Source organism: Oryx dammah, unplaced genomic scaffold, assembly GCF_014754425.2.
Source record: "Oryx dammah isolate SB20612 unplaced genomic scaffold, SCBI_Odam_1.1 HiC_scaffold_17, whole genome shotgun sequence".
Taxonomy (NCBI): Eukaryota; Metazoa; Chordata; class Mammalia; order Artiodactyla; family Bovidae; genus Oryx; species Oryx dammah.
Window position 1 is genome coordinate 28412610 of NW_024070201.1, and position 24564 is coordinate 28437173.

General features: G+C 46.9%; 3 protein-coding genes across 12 annotated transcripts in view; all 3 read left to right on the plus strand.

The window, feature by feature from the left end:
* The window catches only part of KMT2A (lysine methyltransferase 2A), a 77957-nt gene extending 63309 nt beyond the window's left edge, over nt 1-14648 (plus strand). For all 3 annotated transcript variants that reach the window (XM_040258107.1, XM_040258108.1, XM_040258109.1), the window contains 7 exons: nt 564-734; nt 1641-1715; nt 6987-7161; nt 7322-7429; nt 8492-8575; nt 9050-9179; nt 9667-14648. In XM_040258107.1, the coding sequence (XP_040114041.1) occupies nt 564-734; nt 1641-1715; nt 6987-7161; nt 7322-7429; nt 8492-8575; nt 9050-9179; nt 9667-9942 (1019 nt within the window). In that variant the 3' untranslated portion in view covers nt 9943-14648. The remainder of the gene's footprint in view (nt 1-563; nt 735-1640; nt 1716-6986; nt 7162-7321; nt 7430-8491; nt 8576-9049; nt 9180-9666) is intronic.
* A 497-nt stretch (nt 14649-15145) lies between these two features.
* TTC36 (tetratricopeptide repeat domain 36) lies at nt 15146-19658 on the plus strand. The gene is made up of 3 exons (XM_040258220.1): nt 15146-15446; nt 16378-16566; nt 19325-19658. The coding sequence occupies exons 1-3, from the start codon at nt 15332-15334 to the stop codon at nt 19585-19587; spliced, it is 567 nt and encodes a 188-aa protein (XP_040114154.1). The 5' UTR covers nt 15146-15331; the 3' UTR covers nt 19588-19658.
* TMEM25 (transmembrane protein 25) lies at nt 19619-24318 on the plus strand. Of its 8 annotated transcripts, none has more exons than XM_040258159.1 (9): nt 19619-19881; nt 20417-20510; nt 20735-21063; nt 21491-21781; nt 21984-22115; nt 22413-22443; nt 22597-22697; nt 22839-22925; nt 23066-24318. In XM_040258159.1, the coding sequence occupies exons 1-9, from the start codon at nt 19698-19700 to the stop codon at nt 23137-23139; spliced, it is 1323 nt and encodes a 440-aa protein (XP_040114093.1). In that variant the 5' UTR covers nt 19619-19697; the 3' UTR covers nt 23140-24318. The 8 variants fall into 8 exon arrangements, with proteins under 8 accessions (XP_040114093.1, XP_040114092.1, XP_040114094.1 ...); XM_040258158.1 differs by having other exon boundaries at nt 19804-19881; nt 20752-21063; XM_040258162.1 differs by lacking the exon at nt 19619-19881 and adding an exon at nt 19888-19987.
* Nucleotides 24319-24564: the final 246 nt, after the last annotated feature.

The following is a 24564-nucleotide window of genomic DNA, read 5'->3' on the forward strand; positions in this document are numbered from 1 at the left end:
ATTGATACGTCTCTGTGTCAGTGGGCAGTATGAAGGGTAGTAGCTGAGTGCAGACTCTGGAGCCATGTAGGTTGAAATCCCAGCTTTACCACATTAGCTGTACGAACTTGGATTCCTTGACCTCTCTCCATCTCAGTTTTCTCACCTTTAAAATTAAGACAATAATGACACCTGCCTCACTGGACTGTTCTGAGGTTTATCTAAGTTAATATAGAAAATTCCTGGAAGCATGCTTCATACATGTTAACCATTGTTATTTTTTAGCTTTGACTCTATTGAGGGCAATTACTTAGTGTAAAATGGTTAGATTATGATTATAGAAACTCACTAGAGAGACAGTATAACTTCACATAAAAATATGTGTATATATTCTTGTTTTTGTCATTTTCTAGCTCTAACCTCAGGCAAGCTGCTCCACTTCTTTGAGCCTCAGGTGTGTTATCTGTAAATGGGAATGATAAAGCCAGCTGTGAAATGTTGTTAGGCTTAGAGATGACATGTGTAAAGGACTCAGTATGTGTGTGCTCTGGCATCCACTCTGGCTCCCATTTTCTCCCTCACAGAACCTAAAACGGCGGAAGAAGAAGAAAGTAATTTCAGCTCTCCACTGATGCTTTGGCTCCAGCAAGAACAGAAGCGGAAGGAAAGCATTGCTGAGAAAAAGCCCAAGAAAGGACTTGTTTTTGAAATTTCAAGTGATGATGGCTTTCAGATATGTGCAGAAAGTATTGAAGGTGAGTGGGTTAAATTAGGTTGGCCTGACAGCACAGGCTCTGTTCAGTCAGGGCTGCACTTTATCTGTAGGAGTACCATTTATGCGGGCAGCTCCGTATATGACAGATTGGATTGGAGACACTAGAAAGCAAGAGGCCACTAGTTAGAGTATTGCTGCAGTAGAGATGTCAGGTAGGAAAGTCCACTTCTGGAAGGAGAGGAAAGGAAGGGAGGGAAGAACGGACACATTTGTGACTGCTTGGATGTAGAGGGCAGAGAGAGATGTCAAAGATGACTGAAGATTCAGGCCTGGGTGACTAAAAAATGTGATATGTAAAGCGAACAAAAAAATAAGAATGCAAGTTCTATATAAGTTGCATTACATGCAGAGCGTGGGAAGAGAGATCACAGGCACAAGTCAGAGGTGGAAGGGATTGTGAAGGTTTTCTGGTTACACCCCTTAATTATAAGGAGCTGAGAGGTTGTGATCTTCCCACAGTCCTGGTTAACCATTATTGCTGTTATTGTGTTGGTTAGGGGTACAGGGAGCAGAGTTCATACCACATATTCAGGTTTGGGACCTGAACTACCCTCTAGGGAAATGAGTGCTTGGGGAATCAGGGGTCATTTTCAGAAGATAGGCATCTCCTCACTGCTTTTGCATCCTTTGTAATAGAGAGGAGCCCTGCTGGGTGGGACAGCTTCCCAGCTTTCTTATTCACTGAACTGATTTAAACTAAGAAAACATAAAGCTGATTTAGCAGGGGATATTTCCACTACATTGGTATTGAGATGTTTGACTATCTTAAAAAAAAACAAAAACTAACTTCTTATTTTATATTGCAGTATACTCAGTTAACGGTGTTGTGATAGTTTCAGTTGTATCGCAGAGCAACACTTAACTAAATGTCTTACTTCCCTTACAGATGCCTGGAAGTCACTGACAGACAAAGTCCAGGAAGCTCGGTCAAACGCCCGCCTGAAGCAGCTCTCATTTGCAGGTAATGCTGCAGAGGTCATCTTCCGCCTATTTCAGTATCCTCTGGTAGCTTGTAACTCTAAGCTACAGGGTTGGTTCTACCCAAAAAAAAAAATCATCCTCCTTTTTAAAAAAAAACTTTTTTCACACTTTATTAAGATATAAACCTTATGCTACACAGTTTACCCATTTAAAGCATACAAATCAGTGGCTTTTAGTATATTCACAGAGCTGTGCAAGCCATCACTACTGTATAATTCCAGAACATTTTCATCATCCCTAAAAGAAACTCCGTACCCATCAGTGGTCATGCCTCAGCCCCAGCTCCTGGCAGCCCCTTCTCTGCTCTGTCTCTGGATGCACCTGCTCATACATTTCCTGCAGAAATGAATCATACAGGACATAGCCTCTTGTGCCTGGCTGCTTTCGTTTAATATAATTCTTTCAAGATTTCTCTACTGGAACATCACCTCAGTTCTTTTTTCCTTTTTTACAATTTTTATTGTAGTAAAATACACATAACAAAAATGTTTAATTAGAAATAAAATTAAAATTTTTAATTAGAAATAATTTAAAATTTTTTAATTAGAAATAATTTAAAATTATTTGTAAGTATACACTTCAGTGGACTAATTACAGCCACCTTGTGCAGCCCTTGCCACCATCCGTCTGTCTAACTTTTCTTCATCTTACTTGTCTGTTTATGTTTTTGGCTGCCCCGGATCTTCGTAACTGTGTGTGGGCTTTCTCTAGTGGCAAGTGGGGGCCACTCTCTGGTTGCGGCGCACGGGCTTCTCATGGTGGCGGCTTCTCTTGTGCAGCACAAGCTCTAGGGTGCATGGGCTTCAGTAGTGGTGGCGCATGGGCTTAGTTGCCCTGCAGCATGTGGCATTTTTTCAGACCAGAGATTGAACCCATGTTCCCTGCATTGGCCAGCAGCTTCTTTAAACCACTGAACCACTAGGGAAGTCCGTGTAGCTCTCCATCTTGTAAAACTGAAACTCTGTCCATTAAACAGTGACTCCCTATCCTCCGCTTCCTACAGCTTCTGGTAGCCACCTATTTCTTTCCATCTTTGTGACTTTAACTGTTTGAAGCACCTCATGTGAGTGTTTGCCCTCTTGTGCCTGGCTTAGTACACTCAGCATAATGTCCTCCAGGTGCATCCTTCCATGTTGCAGAACTTCCTTTTTCAGGCTGAATATTATTCCATTTAATGTATATTACATTGACTTTATCGATTGATCAATCAGTGGGCACTTAGATTGCTTCCCAGTTTTTGATCATTTGAATAATTCTGCTATTAACATGTGTGTACAGTTACCTCTTCAAGACTTTGCTTTCAGTTCTCTTGGATGTATACCCAGAAGTAGAACTGCTGGATCTTACAGTGATTCTATTTTTAATTTTATGAAGAACTGCCAAACTCTTTTCTACAGTGTCTATATCATTTTACATTCCCACCAGTGATGCACAGAAGTTCCAGTTTTTTCACATCCTCACCAATAGTTGTTGTTTTCTATACATTTCCCTAATCACTTGAGATGTTGAGCATCTTTTCTTGTGCTTATCAGCCATCTGTATATCTTCTTTAGAGAAATGCTCATTCAAGTTCTTTGTCTATTTCTTCATAAGGTGTTTTTTTGTTTGTTGTTGAGTTTCATAAGTTCTGTATATTAAGGATAATAATTCCCTATCAGATATGTAATTTGCAAATATTTTCTTTCATTCTGTGGGCTGCCTTCTTTTTTACTTTGGGGATAGTGTCTTTTTTGTTTTTGAGATCGGTGAGGGAGATATTTTGGGGGCAACAAAATATGGTTCATAGATCCTGCTCTGTCCAACTGTGGTGGTCACTGGGTGAACTATAATTAAAATTTTTTATATGGCCTCTCCCAGGGTCACTCTGAACTGAATATTGATACATGTAAGATTCTGCTCCTGGGAGTGGAACAGCTGGGTCTATGGTGACTCTGTACCTAGCTTTATGAGGAACTGCCAAATTGTTTTTCCAGTGTGGCATCACCATTTTACATTTCCACCAGCAATGTACAATGTTCCAATATTCATATCCTTGTCAACACTCGTTAGTGTCTGTCTTTTTGATCATAGACATCTTAGTGAGTATGAAATGGTGTCTCATTGTGTTTTTGTTATACTTTCTTTTTAAAGTTGAAGTAGATTCATTGGTATTAGATTTCAAATTAAATTTAGGCAGTATAAAAATATATCACACAGTTTCAAACACAATTACAGATTTTAATTAATCTAGAGTGGAAGAAAACCTTCCATTCACTCTGGCTCTTCTGTATCTAGCCACCTCTCTAACAGTCTCCTTTCAGATTGGTCCTGGAAAGGAAAATGAATGAATATCTAGAGGAATTTTCTTTATAATATTTTTGTTTAAAGAGGGAAGAGAGGACAGAGAAAGACAAATATATGATATCACTTATGAATGTGCTGTGAACATGTGAAGAAGTTTCTTAGCCATGTCCAACACTTTGCAACCCCATGGACTGTAGCCCACCAGGCTCATCTGTCCGTGGGATTCTCCAGGCAAGAATACGGGAGTGGGTTGCCATTCCCTTCTTCAGGGGACCTTCCTGACTCGGATGGAATGCAACGCACATCTCTTAGGTCTCCTGCATCTCAGGCCAGTTCTTTACTAGTAGTGCCACCATGTGGAATCTTAAAAAAAAAAAAAAATGATACAAATGGACTTATCTTCAAAATAGAAATAGACCCACAGACACAGAGCTTCCCTGGTGGCGCTAGTGGTAAAGAACCCACCTGCTATTGCAGGAGATGCTGGATTGGAAGGACCCCTGGAGTAGGGTATGTCAGCCCACTCCAATATTCTTGCCTAGAGAATCCCATGGACAGAGGAGCCTGGCAGGCTACAGTCCATAAGGTCACAAAGGGCCAGACATGACTGAAGCGACTTAGCACACACAGACGTAGAGAGCAAAGTAGCAGATGCTGGGGGTGAACCACACTGATCACTGTGTTCCGTAGTCCAGAACCTGCCCATCATTCTCCGTCTCCCAGGCTACTGCCTTGTCCTTGTCCCTACACGCTTATATTCTAGAGGCAGCTGTCAGTGCTCTGAAGAAGATAAAATGGATTGATGAAAGAGTCTGACACAAGGGTAGGTACTTGCTGGCAGGGAGTCTTTTCTAGATAGAGTGGTCAGGAAAGGCGTCTCTTGAGGTGACATTAAAGCTGAGACCTTCTTGTCTCAGGTACCTTCCAGTTATGTTCACCTTTGTTTTCCCAAGATTCTTTCTGCCACAGTGGATAGACAGAAGGAATGCGGGTGATACAGCAGGTGATCAGTAAATATTTGTTGGATGAGTAAGCAAATCGCCCACAAGAGACTAGGTTGTTCCCACAGTATCCTACTACACATTTATCCTGTATCTTAACACATTTATCTGGTTGCTTTCACTTTGCGAGGTTTGTGTACATAATATATCTCCCTCTGCCAAGGGCTCATTGAGACCAGGCACCATGCATAACTCATCTTTCTTTTCCTGTTATTGACACAATGTCTAATCTCATTGTAAGCCCTCTAGTAAATGCAGAGTTAAACACTCAGACTAAACCTTAAAATGAATTTTGTGAAAATACCCATAAGTATCTTTTTAATGGCTTTTTCTGTCAGAATGCACAGGAAACTAAAACTCCTAGGAAGAAATTCTTGGGGAAAATCAGTGTTCTTTAGAGGAAAAAAAGTGGGACTCGCCTGGCGATTCAGTGGCTAAGACTCTGTGCTCCCAGTGCAGGGGGCCCAGCTTTGATCCCTGGTCAGAAACTGGATACCACATACTGCAGCCAAGAGTTTGCCTGCTGCAACTAAAAATCCCGCGTGCCACAGTGAAGACTGAAGATCCCACGTGCTGTAACTACGACCCGGTGCAGCCCAATAAATAAATACATATATATATATATTTAAAATGTTTGTCATAGCCTTTTATGGCTTGAGCTCTTATATTGTCAACTTGTGTGTTATACTTGTATAGGTGGAGTTATAATCAGAACAATAATTTTATCATAAGAATGTTGCTTATCTGGAGACTTAACTTTCTGCTTGCTTCTAAAACCAAATTATATCCCTTAGAAATTCTCTTAAGTGGAAATTAGGCATCTAATAATAACTTTTCCCTTTTTAGAAAAATTATCCAAGATGTAAAATTTTACAAGTTGAAAAAACTACCACAATAACAAATTCAAAGGTAGGATGAGGTTCTACCTCCTAGAAGTGATTGTTAACATTTAAACACAGATATCCTTTGAGACATAACATAAGGCCCCAAAGTTACACTAGGGTTACATCTCTATAAATATGCTTTATATTTAAGCAATGTGTCCATTGGAATTACATGTATTCCATTGGAATTACATGTATTCTAGCACAGTTAGGCCTGCGAAGTGTATATCTTGTCTACAACAGACACCATTATTATTTTGTTATCTATTAATAATACCAAAAACAATCATTGTAAATGAAATAATACTGTTTACTTAATTAGCTATTTGCTAGTGTCAAAAAGAGGGATGGCAGTTATTACTCTGTCCCATTTGTTAATGGAGGAAGACAATCATTTCAGAAAGCGTTTGACCATCTATGCCAGCAGACTTACGTAAATGTTGTTTTTTATAAAATAAAAAGAAATAGGTGCTCATTAATGAATTAAGACTTAAAACAAAGTGGCTATTGTGTATTTCTCCATACATTCACCATAATAATATGGAAGAGCATTCTCTGTTAGGGTTTACCAACATTCCTTATAAATTTTAGTGAGGTGCCTGTGTGTATGTGTATGAGCCCATAGAATCCAGGTGCTCCACTAGGTATAAACAAAAATGGAATCATAGTTGGAGTTACATAGTCCAGGGTTCAAATCCTGTCCCACTAGCTAGGTTACCTTAGGTGTGACTCTAGATTTACTTTCCTTGAGATGAGGCCAGTAATTCCTGCCTCATCTCATAATTCATGGTCACTATGACTGTGTAATGAAATAACACAGCATTTCCCATGTGCATAGGAACATAGAAAGGAAAATAGTCCAGAATTTGATGGCATGCTTTTTTCACTGTCACAGTATTTTCCATATGGATCTGTATCCACATTATTTTTTTGGCTACCTAATGCTCATTTCTAGCTCATCTTTATATAATTCACTCTTGGGCAACCTCTGGCAGAGTTGTTCCTTAGCTTAGGCATTTCTGTGGTTGTATGTGGCTTCTGTTGGCTGGGTTCCTCACTACCCTGGTGCCTTCAATCCTACAGGTGTGAACGGTTTGCGGATGCTGGGGATTCTCCATGACGCTGTTGTATTCCTGATTGAGCAACTGTCTGGTGCCAAGCACTGTAGGAATTACAAATTCCGTTTCCACAAACCAGAGGAGGCCAATGAGCCCCCACTGAACCCTCACGGCTCAGCCAGGGCTGAAGTCCACCTGAGGCAAGTTCTGTTTTTTTCCTTAAGCAGTTTGGGGTCCTGATTTTATTGTTTACTGGTATAATTATTTTCCCACTTAACCTCTGAGACTTCCTGTTAACGCTGTCCTTCACTGGTTCTACTAAACTGTCTCTCTAATCATATCTTAATCTTTTGGCTCCAGGAAGTCAGCCTTTGACATGTTTAACTTCCTGGCTTCTAAACACCGGCAGCCTCCTGAGTACAACCCCAATGACGAGGAAGAGGAGGAGGTGCAGCTGAAGTCAGCTCGGTAAGTCTGGAGTGGAGTGGGGCCACCAGAAATACTCCTTGCGAATGAAACAATACCATTTGCAGCAATGTGGATGGACCTAGAGGTTATACTAAGTGAAGTGAGAAAGAGGCAGATACCATACGATAGCATTTATATTATGTGGAATCTAAAATACAATACAAATGAACTTGTTTTACTAAACAGAAACAGACTTACAGACATGGGAAACAAACTTACAGTTACCAAAAGGGAAAGGGAGTAGGGATAAATTAGGAGTCTGGGATTAGCAGATACAAACTACTACTATATATAAAATAGGTAAATAGTAAGGTCCTACCATATAGCACAGGGAACCATATTCAATCCTGTAATAAACCATAAAGGAAAAGAGTATGTAAAAGAATACAAAGTAAAATCACTTTGTTATACACCAGAAATTGATACAGCATTGTAAATCAACTATATTAAAAAATAAAAAAGAAATACTCTTTGCTTCCCTCTCTTCCAGTTTTGCTTGAATCAGAATATCCCAAATAATATTTAAGAAGAGGAATATAGTTTGTGTTGAAGTAGCAGTAACTGGCTGGCAAAGAGAGAGGAATATGTTGACAGAGGAGAAACTCAAATAACTAAAAGATGTATATTTTATTCAACTGTGGTATACTCTGTAAGCTTTGGGTGAACCACCATAGACTTCATATATAACATATCAGAGGCATAATTTTATAAGGTGGGCTTTCCTCATGGCTCAGTAGTAGAGAATCCATCTGCCAACGCAGGAGCCTCAGGTTTGATCCCTGGGTCAGAAGGATCCCCTGGAATAGGAAAGTGGCACCCCACTCCAGTATTCTTGCCTGGGAGATCCCATGGACAGAGGAGCCTGGCGGGCCACAGTCCATGAGATCGCAAAAGAGTGGGGCATGACTTGACAACTAAGCAACGATGCATTTTTATAAGGCATTTGCTATGCTTAGCATTGAACACACAGTGTAGTCATATGCTCTAGGACTATTTGATCCAAGACTCAAAACTGATGATTTCCTAAAGAGAATTTATTAACAACGAGCCTTCTTTCTTTAGGAGGGCAACTAGTATGGATCTACCAATGCCCATGCGTTTCCGGCACTTAAAAAAGACTTCTAAGGAGGCAGTTGGTGTCTACAGGTATGGAGAAGATTATAGAAAGAATTCTAGAAAACTAACGAAATTTTCCAAAATCAAAGTGGACCAAATGCTGATGTCACCTCCTTCATTCAGCAAATGAGGTTTTTATCAATATTACTAATTGAACCTGATGTCCTGGGATCCTGGAGCTCCTTATGTTGAACAAGGAATTTAACACAGTGAGCATTAATGTACTGCTACTCCTAGCGGGTTATGGAATGGAGAAATCTTTAGTCCTTGGCCATTTGTTAGAATGATTAGTATATTCACTCAAATCAGGTGGGTCCAGTTTTTCTTTCCCAAGTGTCTGTCTCTCCTGGAGAAATGGAGACCAATAGATTCTACTGAATAGAACCAGTAGAAATAGAGACCAATAAATCTCTTCATAGACATGGAGATTTTATTCATGTATTCACACATTTAACCTTATTTGCAAAATCAGCAGCTGATGTCTTTTCCATCTTTATGTCCTAGGTCTCCCATCCACGGCCGGGGTCTTTTTTGTAAGAGAAACATTGATGCAGGTGAGATGGTGATTGAGTATGCTGGCAACGTCATCCGTTCCATCCAGACTGACAAGCGAGAGAAGTACTATGACAGCAAGGTGAGTCCCACACTTGTACTCTCCAGTTCTTTTGTTATAGAAGGAGGCCATCACCTACAGAGATGGTCCCTAGATCTTAGAGGAATTAGTGTATTTTATTAATTAGACAGTGTTTTTTTATTACATTTTAACATCTCTGAATTTGTGGTGGGCCCAGTCCACTCTAGGGATTAGCACACAAAGATACTCTTTGAAGATTTGTCTGAATGGATCCCGGGATCAAAAGCACATTGTGACGCAAGCTGTAGGTTTCTCTTGCCACAGGTTTCTCTTGTGGAGACGTAAATAAACCTGTGGTCCAGTGCCTGTAATCTAGGAATTTCTCATGGAAGCATCCTGAAAGATGGGAGAGATCCAGAAATTTTGCCAGAAGGAACTGTGTTCGTCAGTGGCTAAGATCACATCAGAAGAAGGTTGGGTGTTGTCCAGCCTGAGCCGTAATCAACGCCAGGCTCTTCTCTGTCCTCCTCTGTCCTCCTTCCTGCAGGGCATCGGCTGCTACATGTTCCGGATCGATGACTCCGAGGTGGTGGACGCCACCATGCACGGGAATGCCGCCCGCTTCATCAACCACTCATGTGAGCCCAACTGCTACTCTCGGGTCATCAACATCGATGGGCAGAAGCACATTGTCATCTTCGCTATGCGCAAGATCTACCGAGGGGAGGAACTCACTTACGACTATAAATTCCCCATTGAGGATGCCAGCAACAAGCTCCCCTGCAACTGTGGTGCCAAGAAATGCCGGAAGTTCCTAAACTAAAGCTGCTCTTCTCCCCAGTATCGGAGTACTAGGACCCAGGGCCTCCACAGTGATGCCAAAGGCCTTTGCCAGCAGCAAGGTATTCCAGGATTGAGTGGGCACAGTTGAGGGGCCTCTTTGACAATTGGGCTCCCTTGGGTCCCATATTCACATTCTACATGTGATCATAGTCCTGGAGAGAGATGAGGTCTAGAAGAAAAGATCCACGATCAGCTTTCTACTGGGGCCCCTCTGTGTGCCGTTAAAAAGTGGGAGAAGGGGTCCCTAGTAGACTTGCCTGGAAAGGAGCCTGTAGAGGGTTAGTTGTGTGGGGAGATTGGCCTGAGCACCTCCTCAGAAGTTGCCACCCTCACCTTGGTGTTTCCCAAGCACTGTAAGCGAGGGGTCAGGCACAGCCCTGGTGCAGGGTTGGTTAGAGACCTGACAGTTTGCCAGCCCTGCCCAGCCTGTAGCCATGTGTTGAACAAAGACAGTCTGGTGGTTTTCCCTACTATACTCCCAGTTGAGAGTTCCCTTCTGGTTGGGAGACAGGATTCTTAGCACCTTTGGTGTCAAAAGCTGTCTTGGGGTTGTGCCAATTCATTACCAAACATTGAGCCTGTGGGCTTTAAGTGGGAGTGTTATCCCCATGAGCCTTATCTCAGTCAGTCACCTTCCTAGACAATAGGAGCGGCTTCCCTCTCATTCCTTCTCTTCACTCCACTTTCTCGTTTCCCCATTCTGCATCCCACCGCTTTCCCGTTCTCTCTGGGTGGTAGGGGAGAGTGACTCCCTGTGTAAGAACACTCCCTGTTGGGCATAGGATGTGCCTACAAGACGTTCCCTGAGCCTGTAAGCACTCCCAGTGGGAAAGTGGACAGGAGCCATTGGCCGTAACCAGACAGAATTTGGAGATGTTTTCATAAAGCTTCACTGAGAGTTTTAAAGAAATATATGTAGAAGAAGAAGATTACTTAAATAGGATTTAAATCATGCAACAGTCAGAGTTTCACAACCAGGATGACCCCTGGGGTCCCGTTCCTAGGACATGGTAACTTTATTTTCCCCTTGTTAAGATATAGGAAGACTTAATTTTTAAATGGTCAGTGTCCAGTTGAAGGCAGAACACTAATCAGATTTCAAGGCCCAAAACTTGGGGACTAGACCTCCTTGTATCGAGGGACCTCTGCCACCTGTGCAAAATCTGTGGCTAAAGCGAATGAAATGAAATGACACTACTGCCCTGATTACTCCTTAGGATGTGGTCAAAACAGCATCAAATGTTTCTTCTCTTCTCTTCCCCAAGACAGTTCCTGAACCTGTTAAATTAAGTCATTGGATTTTACTCGGTTCTGTTTACAGTTTACTATTTAAGGTTTTATAAATGTAAATATATTTTGTATATTTTTCTATGAGAAGCACTTCATAGGGAGAAGCACTTATGACAAGGCTATTTTTTAAACCGCGGTATTATCCTAATTTAAAAGAAGATCGGTTTTTAATAATTTTTTATTTTCATAGGATGAAGTTAGAGAAAATATTCAGCTGTACACACAAAGTCTGGTTTTTCCTGCCCAACTTCCCCCTGGAAGGTGTCCTTTTCGTTGTTTAATGTGTAGCTTGTTTGTGCCCTGTTGACATAAATGTTTCCTGGGTTTGCTCTTTGACAATAAGTGGAAAAGGAAGGTGCCCCCAGCTCCATCGGGCCACTCCCCTCCTTCTCCAGTCAAAGCTCCTGAATGGCTGCGGTAGGATCTCAACACAGCAGTTCCTTCTCCTCTTGCCTGCCTCTCTCCCTCCTTCCTGGCACAGCCCAGTGCTGAGAGGTGAGCGCCAGCACTTCCCTGTCTTTCCTCCTTCAGAGTTAGCAACCAAGCTGAATGGCAACCTGACGTTTTCCATCACCATCTGCCTCGTAGGTCACCTCGTTCCCCCTCTCTCTGCCCACCAAGTCCTCACGCCTGCAAAGACCCCCTGGGTCCCCCCATGCCCTCTTTGGGGCCAGCCCGTTGAAACTGAAGCACAGTCTGACCACTCACGATAATGCAGATGCTCCTCGGCCTCTGTCAGCCACGAGGTTTCAGAGCAGCATAGTCCAGTGGAGGGCGGGGCGCCTCTTCTCACCACGAGAAGCCCACCCCTCCAGAAGGAAGTCTAGCAAAGCAATACGACTCAGCCCAGCGCTCTCTGCCCCGGGACTCACGGCTCTGCTGTGCCTTCCACCCTGGGCTCCCTGTTCTTCCGTGACCTTAATTAAGAACTTTGGTGGCTCTGCTGGAACACTGTCACTGTTTTCTCTGTTGTGCAGGGAACCCAGCACTGTGGCCAGGATGGCAGAGATTCCCTGTCATCTCAGAGAAGTGCCAGCAGGGGCCTGGGGCAAAGCAGTCTGCCCAGACCTCACCTCCCTTCCTCCTTTTGCCCGTGAACAAGATACAGTGGCCCAAGGGGTTCCACTGGTGTCTGGTTTCCTTTATTATTGCACTGTGTGAGGTTTTTTTGTATATCCTTTTATTCCTTTTTCTTTTTTTTAAAGAAAAAAAAAAAAAAACCTTAAGCTGCATTTGTTACTGAAATGATTAATGCACTGATGGGTCATGAATTCACCTTGAGGAAGACCCAAAGGCCAGTCGGGAGTGGGGGAAACTCAGCTCAGTAGACCTAGTGACCGCCCTGCTAGGCCGCGCTGTACTGTGAGCCCCCTCCTCATCTCTTTCTACCAACCCCAAACCCCGAGGCCAGGGGAGGAGCCCCCAGCTTCCTTCTCCTGCCAGCTGCAGATGGTTTGCCTTGCCTTTTCACTCCCTAACTGTCAACCACAGAAATGAGGAGTTCCTCCTAGATCTCAGCCTTGAGTCCATTGCCAAAATTCAGCGTACCTGCCAGCAACTTGGGGATTAAGCTAAGGTTTTCCCTGCAAGAGGGAAAGAAGGCGGGAAAAAACAAAACCAAACCGGCATAGCTATCTCCAAGACACCTCTGAGTCTGTTGTGAAAGTGACCAAGGGAATCTCCGCACAAAAGTGCAGACTGAGGAACTGTGGTGGGTTGTTCCCAAGAATCCCCTAAGGGGCACCCCAAATCCCTAAGGAGTCACAGCTGCAAACCTGGTCAGTTCTCAGTGAGAGAGCCAGCTCACTTACAGCTTTGCTGCTAGAACCTGTTGTGGCTGCATTTCCTGGTGGCCAGTGACAACTGTGTAACCAGAGGAGCTGCACGGCACTGACCCTTTGGCCGAAACTTGGTCCCTTTGGTCCCTCCGTTACCGTCCGCCACCTCCAGCCCAGCCCCTCCTGTTTTTAGACCAATAACCAGAATCAAGGGGGAAGCCCTGGCAGCTATATATATATATATATATATATATATATATATATAAAGTTTTCAACCAGACTCCTTTGCCGGGTCCACTCCGCCACCCTGCTTGCCTCTGTCAACCCCCCCGGCCAATGCTGTGAGCACCATGCAGCTCCCTTGATCTAAAAAAAAAAAAAAATACAACAACAACAAAAAAACAACAAAAAAAAACCTTCTAATGAATGTATCTTTCTAAAGGACTGACATTCAATCAAATATCTGAAAATACTAAAGGTCAAAACCTTGTCAGATGTTAAGTTTGATTTGGGATTTTTTTTTTTTTAATAGAAATCAAGTTATGGGTTTTTTGGTGTTTTTTTTTTTTTTTTTTTAAAGGAAAAGCGGGTCATTGCAAAGGGCTGGGTGTAATTTTATGTTTCGTTTCCTTCGTTTTAAAGCAATACAAGGTTATTGAGCAGATGGTTTTGTGCCGAATCATGAATACCAGTCAAGTCTCACACTCTGAAACCTTGCAACTTTTTTGTTTTGGTTTTCAAATAAATATAAATATGATATATATAGGAACTAATATAGTAATGCACCATGTAACAAAGCCTAGTTCAGTCCATGGCTTTTAATTCTCTTAACACTATAGATAAGGATTGTGTTACAGTTGCTAGTAGTGGCAGGAAATTGTCAGTCTGGCGCTCCTCTGATCCCCCAACATGGGAGGAGACTCCAACTCTAAGGGGATGGCAAAACAGTCCATCCCCGGGATCAGAGAGAAATGCAGAAATGGTGTCACCTGGGTTTTTTCTGCCTGTGAATGTTGCCAGTCAGTACCTGTACTCCTTGTTTCTCTATTTTTGGTTATGAATGTTGGGGTTACCACCTGCATTTAGGGGAAAATTGTGTTCTGTGCTTTCCTGGTATCTTGTTCCGAGGTACTCTAGTTCTGTCTTTCAACCAAGAAAATAGACTTGTGGTGTTTCTTTTATTGAACTTTTAACAGTCTCTTTAGTAAATACAGGTAGTTGAATAATTGTTTCAAAAGCTCAACAGATGACAAGCTTCTTTTCTAGGAATAAGACATTTCTTGACAACTTTATCATGTATAACAGATCTTTCGGTTTGTTTTTTTTTTTCCCTTGTGTTCTTCCAAGCTTCTGGTTAGAGAAAAAGAAAAAAAAAAAAAAGGAAAAAAATGTGTCTAAAGTCCATCAGTGTTAACTCCCTGTGACAGGGAAGAAGGAAAATACTTTAATAGTTCAAAAAATAATAATGCTGAAAGCTGTCTACGAAAGACTGAATGTAAAAGTAAAAAGTGTATATAGTTGTAAAAAAAAAGGAGTTTTTAAACATGTTTATTTTCTATGCACTTTTTTTTATTTAAGTGATAGTTTAATTAATAAACATGTCAAGTTTATTGCTGCACATGGTTGAACTTTCTTTTGGCTTTGGCTGAGTTGGGAGGGCCGTGGCCCATGACCTGATTACAAAATCCCTTCCACAGTCCTTTCTTCTAAGGTGGAATCTTGAAATCATTCCCTTCTGTAAGGCCTCACTCTACACTGCCTCTCTTAGTCATATTTTCTTCTCTTGTTTATCAGTGATGTATATTTGGGACCTAATTAACTCTGGATGTGAGGAAGGGGTCAAGAGAACAAAAGAATTGTTCCTTTACTTCCTACAAATACCCTGTCTTCATCCGCAGGCAGTCAGGCATTGGCTTCTAACAATTTCTTCCTAAATCTGTGAGTATAAAGAAGGCATTTCAGGGAAATGGACAGTACCCTCTCTCTTGGCTCCACTCCACCTTAAAGCTGAAATGGGATTTACTTTTTCTGTTTTTCCCTCAGACTGGGGTGGGGGTAGAGAAGCAGTTGAGAAATATTTGTAAATATTCAGCCAAGCCAGGGTCACTGTCCCCAGGCTGAAGGGGGTTGAGGTTACACTCCAACCGAAGACTGGACAACACTCTTCTTGGGGGCTGGTCCTCAAACAGACCTCCTCCCTCTGGATCAGGTAGAGGCTTAAAACTGGCAAGAGGCTCAGCCCTCAGCCCTTTTTCCTTTCCCTCAGTGTGAGTCACCTTTTTGATCTGGGAGTTGAATACCATGGGGACTCCAAATGATCAGGCCGTCTTGCAGGCCATCTTCAACCCCGACTCCCCGTTTGGAGATATTGTTGGGTTGGACCTGGGAGAGGAAGCAGAGAAGGAAGTAGACGAAGGTGAGTATTTCACCTTGGAATCCAGCTCTCCACATTGGCTGGTCTACTACCTCGCTGGGGTGGCAGAGTAGGTGGTCTTACAAGGCTCCTCGTTCCCCGACACTTGGATGATGACTGCTGATCCTCAGTGCACTACTGATGGAAGCTTGGCAAGAGTCACTGTGCCCAGAGGAGAAAGCCAGGGTTTGTCCTCCAACCGTGCCCTAAGTTTAACTGTGGTGGCGGGGAGTGGGGCCATGTGAAATGCACACACCTTTGTCAGAACAGAGGGTATCACCCTCCACAGCATGGAAGACAGAAACAGAGCAGGGGGTAGCTCAGCTAACCAGTTTCAACTAAGCAAGCATTCAGTGTCACCTTTAAATGCTAAGCCCTGAGCTAATGCTTCCAGATTGAATGTGCTCACTGGCCCCTAAGAAGGACTGTCACCGTCCAGAAGTTTTGATGCTCTTTATTTCTAACGGAGCAAAGCCCACGTCTTAATGAAACTTTAGGCTGAAAAGCTGAGGGAAACACTGGAAATGGTTTTCATGACTCTGCATCATGGAGGCCTTCCTGCTGGAAGCAATGCAGTAGAACAAACTGGGGACAGACTAAGGAGTCAGAAAGACCTGGGTTCCAATCCAATCTGCAATTTCTGGGGGGTGTGACCTTCAACCAGTCATTTAGCTACAGGCTAGAGTTTGGTTTCATTCTCTTGGCACTGGGGAGCTAACCAAGGCCGCTCTCCAGGTCTCTCTGGAACTAAGCAGTGCCAAGGCTCTGCCTCAGTGACCTCTGCTCCCCCTGCCCCAAACACTGCATCTGATTGTAGTGACCTACACCCTGCCTGGTCAGCCCTGGCTCATGTCCCAGGTTTCCAAAGCCCACGGGGACTGTTGCTTCCTGCTGCCAACCACATAGCTGTCTCCTGGCTCCCTCCCCGGCACAGATGAAGTTTTCCCGCGAGCGCAGCTGGAACAGTCCAAGGCCCTGGAGCTGCAGGCGGTGATCGCAGCCGAGGCTGGCGACCTCAGCACAGCCCTGGAGAGGTTTGGCCAAGCCATCAACCTATTGCCAGAGAGGGCCTCAGCCTACAATAACCGAGCCCAGGCCCGGCGTCTCCAAGGAGATGTGGCAGGTGAGGGGAGGGTCCCTGGAGCCTGTGCAGGGGGTCTGGGAGGACACAGATCAGAGATGGTGTGGCCGTGGGGCTTGGACGTGGAGTGTGGGAAGTCACCGAGCTCCTCTGGAACCTATGTTCCTACTCAAGAGATACGTTATGGGCCCTGCTAATCTCTTGGGGATATTGTGAGAGTCAGAGAGACTACAGTCTGTTTATGTACAAGATTTAATGAGAGGCTATATTGTAGCAGTGGTCTAGGTGCTGAGGACTCTTACAGCAATTACTGTGTGCCAGGCATTAAGCACCTGTATGTATTTTCTTAATGGTAACTTTATTCTCCTACTTTCTAAATCTGTTAACCGACATCATGCTGTACAAGATGCATCTTGTCCCTTCTCTTTAATCATGGATTCAGAGATGGGTTTTTGTTTTTTTGGTTTTTTTTTTGGTTTGCATTGGGTCTTTGCTGTGGTACATGGAAGGGGCTTTCCTATTAATAGTTTGGCGCATGGGCTTAGTTGTCCCATGGCATGTGGGATCTTCGTTCCCTGACCAGGGATCAAACCCCCAGCCCCTGCATTGGAAGGAACTGAACCACTTGGGAAGTCCTGTTTTAAAAAATAATAAAGGTTTTTTAAATTTATTTTTATTTCTTTTTTGGCCATACCCTGCGGCATATGGGATCTTAGTTCCCTGAGCAGAGATCAAACTCATTCCCCCTGCAGTGGAAGTGCAGAGTCTTAACCACTGGACCACCAGGGAAGTCCCCTGACTGAGCACTTTACATTTTAGTTGTCATTTGTTTAGCCCTCATGACAACCCTAAAAAGGTGCACGCTCTTGTTGTCTCCATTTGACAGATGATACACCGAAGCTTGGAAGTTAAGTAAAATAGCTTGCTAGTCATAGCTGAGAAGTGGCAAAGCTGGGATTTGGTTCAGGTGGCAGGGCTTAATCCCCACGTGATACTGCTTTTCATGAAGCTCAGCCTAGAGGACAGGACAGACACACAAACCTGATAGCCACATAACAAGCTGAGAGGGTTCAGCTTGGGGTCTGCTCCTAAGGCGTGAGTTTTGAAGACGAGCAGGAGGGCAGCAAGTGGGAGAAGGCATGGCCTGTAGAAGTCCAGAAGTCACGGACAGGAACAGGGAGCTTCAGATCTCTACTCTGGCTGGAAAGGGAGAGCTGGAAGGATGGAGTCTCTTCAGAGCCTGGAGAGGTAAACAGAGGCCAAGAGAGTGAGGAACTGGTAAAATGAGGCCGAGATGGAACTCTGTCTTGAAAACACCAGAAATTACTGAACAGTAAACCACAGAAGCGTAGTAGGGAACTACTAGGGAACTCGTGGTAGTGGAGGTGTTCCTGGGGCCAGGAATTCCAGGCTGGGGAGGTGGGACTCCATTCTGAGAATATCGGGGAACTCTGAGGGCCCCTTTCCCAGGCTTGTCTGCCACCAGTTTGGCAGAGCAGGGCCATAAAGGCCGCTGAGGAAAGCCTATAGACCAGAACCCCAGAGAGCATCCAAGGGGTTTCTGCCTGGACGCCTTCAATTCCTCCAGACCAACTCCTCTGAGGGAAATCAAGAAATGCTGTGATTAGAGAGCTTCTCAACCAACCAATTAGGGTAGGGAGCAGAGCCCCTGCTGCATTCTGGGGGCCAAAACCCAGAAGATGGGGAGATCAGCCTTGGTGCAGGATGCTGCTGGCACTCCCCGAGCTCCCTGCCCTAACAGGCTCTATAGACTAGAGGACAGGAGTGAATGGAAGCAGAGCCCAGAACAAATGCAGCTCAGGGGACCTACAGTGGGTGCCAACTGGCTGGCTGAGGCTGAGTTCAGAGCTCTGATGCCTAAGAAGCCAAGTATTTATGAGGGTGACCAAAGTGCTACAGGCCAGCTCTGGCTCCAAGACCTCCTTCAAAGAACACTTTGATACAAGATAAGGAAGACCATGGAAATAAAGAGTAAGGAGAGGCAGTCAGTAGAGAACACAGGTGAGAGGAGCTATTTTAAGGCATACAGTGGAAAAGAGAGAAATGTCTTGAAAAGTTAGAGAAGAATGTCTCTGGTGATCCAGTTGCTAAGACTACATTCTCCCAGTGCACAGGACCCAGGTTCAATCTCTGGTGAGAGAATTAGATCCCACATGCTACAACTAAGACCCGGCACAGCCAAATAAAATACAGAAAAATACATATTAAAGGGGAAAAAAACGTTAGCGAGGGACTTCCCTGGTGGTCCAGACACTGCACTTCCGCTGAAGGCGCATGGGTTCAATCCCTGGTCAGGAAATTAAGATCTCGAATACCGCCTGGTGCAGCCAAAAAAGGAAAAACCAAACAGATAAACAAAAACCTGACTTTATTGTGTAAGAAATGGTTGTCAGTTAATACTAATGCTTTTGGACCCTGGGATTCAGTCAGTCACCTGGCACAGGGTAGAATTTTAATGTATGTGTAAGAAACCACCTGCTTTGTGCCGGGCAACAGGACCAGATTCATAATATAGTGACCACCCCTGTTTTGATGTATCAGATGGTGGAAAATAACACGGACAAGGCGAGACCTGGACTTCAACTCTGCCACTAACTACAGTCTAGGCCGAGTTTTGCCCACTCTTCCAGTCTTATCTCTGCGTAACGGGAATAGCAATCCCGATCTCGAGGGTCGTCTGCGGGCGCAATGTAAATGGCCGAGCCCCAGAACCTGCACTCGGGCCGGATCTTGCTGGCCGCGGCCCTGACCTCTGCCCATCCGTCCGTCCGTCCCGCAGGCGCCCTGGAGGACCTGGAGCGCGCGCTGGCGCTGAGCGGCGGCCGGGGTCGCACCGCCCGCCAGGGCTTTGTGCAGCGGGGGCTCGTGGCGCGGCTGCAGGGCCGGGACGACGACGCCCGCAGAGACTTCGAGCGGGCGGCTAGGCTGGGCAGCCCGTTTGCGCGCCGCCAGCTGGTGCTGCTCAACCCGTACGCGGCACTGTGCAACCGCATGCTGGCGGACGTGATGGGGCAGCTACGCCGGCCCAGCGACGGGCGCTGAGCGCTGTTAGGCGGGAGGGCGAGGAGTTGGGGGATGCGCCAGCAACCAATAAAGCTGTCGGTTCGCCCAGACCCGCCTGTGTCCGCGTCCGCTCGCCATCCCTCGCAGGGATGGGCGCTCAAGGGTCCCCTGCACGCGAGGCAGTCCCGGATCAGCCGCCCTGGAGGAAGGGACCGTCGGGCCGAGATCGGGCATCGATTGGCCCTGTCTGGCGCAGCCCCGACCCCCCTGCGCGGACTGCGGTGCTCCGCAGACCTGAGCAGTCGCTCCGGCTGCGCTCGCGGAGTGAGCCAGGTGAGCCGCCCAGAAAGGCTGGGCGGAGGTGGGAGCGGGATGCTTCTGTATCCCTGCGTCCTGGATCACCTTCTCTTCGGCCCAAATCCGGAGGATGGGAAAAGGGGTGTAGGGGGAAAGGGAAGCGGGCAAGAGAGAACCGGGGTTGGGAGAAGGACGGTCCCTTTGGGGGAGGGGCGCGTATACCCGAGTGTCTGCGTGTGTGTGCGTGTGTGTTGTGTATTTTGGCCTGGTGCGGGCTGCACGGTTGCCAGTTGTTTCTGTGTACCTGCGAGCATGTATGTGCCTGTTTGTTCTTTGGAGTTAGGGCTCAATTCTGCGCCCGCAGGGTGTACAGGTACGTGCCAGCCTGGGTTTGGACCTTGGGGCTTGATGATCATTGCGTCTTTGTCTTCACCACTGTGGGTCATTCTACATTTGTGTTTCCGTAAATGGTTCATTTTTGTTTCTGAGAATAAATTGCTGGAGGAGTTACTAAAGCTTGCCTGCTCTCACCTGGATACTAACATTGAGGCCCGCCCCCTTCTCTCGGCAGCCTGGGGCCCAGGCCTGGGCCACCATGGCACTGCCTCCATGGCCAGCTACCCTCCCGCACACACTTCTGCTCCTGCCGGCCCTTCTGAGCTCAGGTACACCCCTGTTCATCCCTTGGCATGTGTTTATGGGGTCAAGTCCCTGTCTCTCCCCTCCTTGCCTGCATCTTCAGTTTGGGTCCCACTTTAGGCACCAGAACTGGGCTCTTCTCATCCACCTACCAAGGTCCAGCCAGTCCCTGGTGAGAGAACCCAGGTCCCTCTGGAACTGGACCTCACCCGGGTCACAAGAGTACTAACCTTCCACCAGCTCTCCCCAGACTCCACTATGTTCTAGGTTGGGGGGAGCTGGCGCCACAAATTGATGGTCAGACCTGGGCAGAGCGGGCACTTCGAGAGAATGAACGCTATGCCTTCACCTGCCGGGTGGCAGGGGGACTTGGCACCCCTCGATTGGCCTGGTACCTGGATGGACAGCTGCAGGAGGCCAGCACCTCGAGACTGCTGAGTGTGGGCCGGGAGGCCTTCTCTGGAGGCACCAGCACTTTCACTGTCACTGCCCAGCGGGCCCAGCATGAACTCAACTGCTCCCTGCAGGACCCAGGCAGTGGCCAGTCAGCCAATGCGTCTGTCATCCTCAATGTGCAATGTGAGTGCCCCTCGGGTGGACAGAGAGGGGTTCTCTGCCCAGGGACCCCCAACCGCCACCAGGCAGGCAGTTGGCTAGGATGTTTTAACACTTAAACACTTTGCAAATATTAACTCACTTTATTCTCACAACAATCCTATGAGTTAATTACTATTGTCCCCATTTTATAAATCAGAAAACTGAGGCACAGAGAGGTTAAGCAATCTCCCCGGGTCATAGAGCTGGTAAGTAGCAGTCAGGATTCTGGACATTTGGTTCTAGTGTTTATGCCCTTATGAAATGCTACCTCTGGCAGACCCAGCCATCCTTTTTCCTGGTGCCCCCTAAGGAGAGGTCCAGGCCCCTGGCTCCCTTCTGGGTTTGGGAAGAAAGGGCAAGGCAAGCAAGGGGCTGTGGTGGGAACATAGTGGTCTCTGCTTTGCACCAGTTAAGCCGGAGATTGCTCAGGTTGGGGCCAAGTACCAGGAAGCTCAGGGCACGGGCCTTCTGGTCATCCTCTTTGCCCTCGTGCGTGCCAACCCACCTGCCAACGTGACCTGGATTGACCAGGATGGGCCAGTGACTGTCAACACCTCAGACTTCCTGGTGCTGGATGCCCAGAACTACCCCTGGCTCACCAACCACACAGTGCAGCTGCAGCTCCGCAGCCTGCCACACAACCTCTCCGTGGTGGCCACAAACGACGTGGGTGTCACCAGTTCCTCGCTTCCAGCCCCAGGTGAGCACTGCCAGCCCTGGGCCCAGCAGAGCCTCGGGTGGGTGTAGGGTCATGGTGCAGAAATGGGAAGACTGGTCTTTTGGGTAAGTTCTCATGAAAGCTGTCCCCAGCCACCTTGGGCAAAAAGGACAGAATAGAGACCTGTGGTGTCTCCGAGTCAGGGGTCATGCCTGCTTGGAACTAACCAGAGGACCACCTGCAGGGCTCCTGGCCACCCGGGTGGAAGTGCCACTGCTGGGCATCATTGTGGCTGGAGGGCTTGCCCTAGGCACCCTGGTGGGGTTCAGCACTTTGGTGGCCTGCCTGGTCTGCAGGAAAGAGAAGAAGACCAAAGGTAAGACCAAAGCAAGGCGGGTACAGAGGATGCTGGGAGTGTGGAGAGGAGGTCAGGGGTGAGGGTGAGGGCACGGGCAGGACTGGAGCTGGGCAGGTCTCTGACAAGTGGTAGGACAGATCTTCCTGGGTGTGGCCATGGTTTAGACACATACGTCCCAGGGAGCGCACTGAGCACTGAGAACCCAGTCTGGTCATCTGAGAGGCCCCTTGCCTGAGGGACCTAGGCCTGAGAGGGCAGAGGGCAGAGCCCAGAGGGGTGGGTACTGAGACAGTGCTGTGGTTTCTTTCTCCTCAGGCCCCTCCCGGCGCCCATCCCTGATCTCTAGGTAACTCTCCTGGGGCTTCATAGAGGGGCCAAATGGAGAGGCAGCATGGGGACAGGCGGGATCCTGGGCTTTCTGGTGGTTCCGGAATGGCCTCCAAGCAGGAATCTGTGCCCACTGGTGCCAGGGCCCATCCGAGCCTTTGTCCTCTTGTAGTGACTCCAACAACCTGAAACTCAACAACGTGCGCCTGCCACGTGAGAACATGTCCCTCCCGTCCAACCTTCAGCTCAATGACCTCACTCCAGACTGCAGAGGTACACCCAGCAAGCTGTTTGCCCCAGCTTTATCTTCAGAGGTGCTTCTGAGAAAAAACAGAGACACTGGACCTTAGGAGGGGCTAGGCCCCATCAGGCACACGCCTCATCCCGGGCACCACCCCCTCTGTCACCCCACAGGGAGACCAGCGGAACGGCAGACGGCTCAGGACAACAGCCGGCCAGACCTGCTGGACCCGGAGCCTGGTGGCCTCCTCACCAGCCGAGGTAGGGAAAGTGGCCTGCTGCCCTGCTCCCTTGCCCTCCCACAAGAGCCAAAGGCCTTTAAGTCCCCAAGGGCAGAGAGTGGTCTCCCAGCTTCCAAGAAATGAGAGTGACTGAGTCTCCTGGGATCTCTGACCCCCCAGGTTTCATCCGCCTCCCAATGCTGGGCTACATTTACCGGGTGTCCAGTGTGAGCAGTGACGAGATCTGGCTCTGAGATGAGGCCAAGATAGAGGGTACCTTCTTGGCCCCTGGGCATCCTCCTGGTCCTCATCCAAGGCATCCTCTGCCTGGCCATGTTGCCAATGGGAAGAGGCCTTGCCTCTGCCACTTTTGCTTGCCTGGGGGCACGGGTATTCTTGGCCAGGCTGCCAGCTGGACCTACTCCTGGCTGGACCTGGACCGACTCATTGGGGGCCTGCATGACTGCCTGTGCCCAGGTGGATGGAGCTGTCTGTCCAGGTGTGCCTGGAGGTCAGCCAGCATCTAAGCGTGGCATGGCCCTGCCAGCTTGGGCCAGCTCTGCCCTGCACCAGTGCTCCTCAGCACCGTGTACAGCAGGCATAGGGCATGCCTGGTTGGGGAGCGGGGGTCCCTGCACATCCTGGATTTCCTTCTCATGCTGTGCAGCTTTGTTCCCTCAGGGAAAACTTAGGACCCTGCTAGCTCTACAGAACCAACCTGCCCTTTCCACATAAACCCACCCCTGATCTAGGGGTGCTGGCGAAGCACAGACCAGTTCTTTTTGCTGCATCTCTCTGCCCCTCCGCCCACCCCCTCTTGGGCATCGTAGGTTATACGCTGGACCTTCCCCACTGGCCTGGGCCCTAGTGTTGTCAGAGCCTGGTATTAGCACAAGTCAGGCGACGAGAGGGAGGTGAGAAGTCTGGTGCCTCCAGGACTGCATGTAGCTATGCCTTGTTTTCTTACAGCGATAGCACTTTAAGCACATCTCCTGGGAAGGGAGTGACTGGGCCCCTGGGCCCTGCCTGTGGCTTTCCCAAGTTTGGCCTTTTTATGATTCACTGTGAGTGCCCTGAGCCCTTGGGGTTGATGGGTTTCTGCTCAAAGTATCTCCCCCTTCCATGGGAGCCTAGCCATGACCTCCCCATCAGCAGGAAACTGTTCTTGTCCCATCCTCCGTTCTTTAGGGGATGGTCACAGTAACACAATTTGAGAGTGCTGGAAACCTTAGGGAGACATGGGAAAGGAGGGGAGATCATATATCCCAGAACAACCTAAGTACACTGTTGAAAAGCAACATGAAAAAGATTGCAAATTAATAGCAAGCAAAGTATATTTTTCCCTTGTTGATACCTTTATAATTTTTCTTGATACTGCCAAGGACAGTGCTGAGCACACAGTAGATTCAATAAACTTGAATGAGTGAATATTACATGTCTATTTCATTCCTTCAAAAAAAATTTTTTTTTTAATTCTCCATTTATCTCTGCTCTAATCTAATTTCCTTCCTTCCACTAGCTTTGAGTTTAGTTTGTTCTTTGTCTGATTCCTCGGGTTGTAAAGCCAGACTGAGTACTTTTAAATTTACTGCTTTATTTGGCTGTGCCTGGTCTTACTTGTGGCATGTGAGATCTAATTCCCCAACCAGGGATTGAACTTGGGCCCCCTGCACTGGGAA

Excerpts from the sequence above, each read along its gene's own strand:
- TTC36 (XM_040258220.1), top strand. The coding sequence starts at position 15,332 with ATGGGGACTCCAAATGATCAGGCCGTCTTGCAGGCCATCTTCAACCCC. Across the intron at positions 15,447-16,377 it reads AGAGAAGGAAGTAGACGAAG|ATGAAGTTTTCCCGCGAGCG; the intron begins GTGAGTATTTCA and ends TCCCCGGCACAG. Across the intron at positions 16,567-19,324 it reads TCTCCAAGGAGATGTGGCAG|GCGCCCTGGAGGACCTGGAG; the intron begins GTGAGGGGAGGG and ends TCCGTCCCGCAG.
- TMEM25 (XM_040258156.1), top strand. The coding sequence starts at position 19,921 with ATGCTTCTGTATCCCTGCGTCCTGGATCACCTTCTCTTCGGCCCAAAT. Across the intron at positions 20,511-20,734 it reads GCCGGCCCTTCTGAGCTCAG|ACTCCACTATGTTCTAGGTT; the intron begins GTACACCCCTGT and ends AGCTCTCCCCAG. Across the intron at positions 21,064-21,490 it reads TGTCATCCTCAATGTGCAAT|TTAAGCCGGAGATTGCTCAG; the intron begins GTGAGTGCCCCT and ends GCTTTGCACCAG.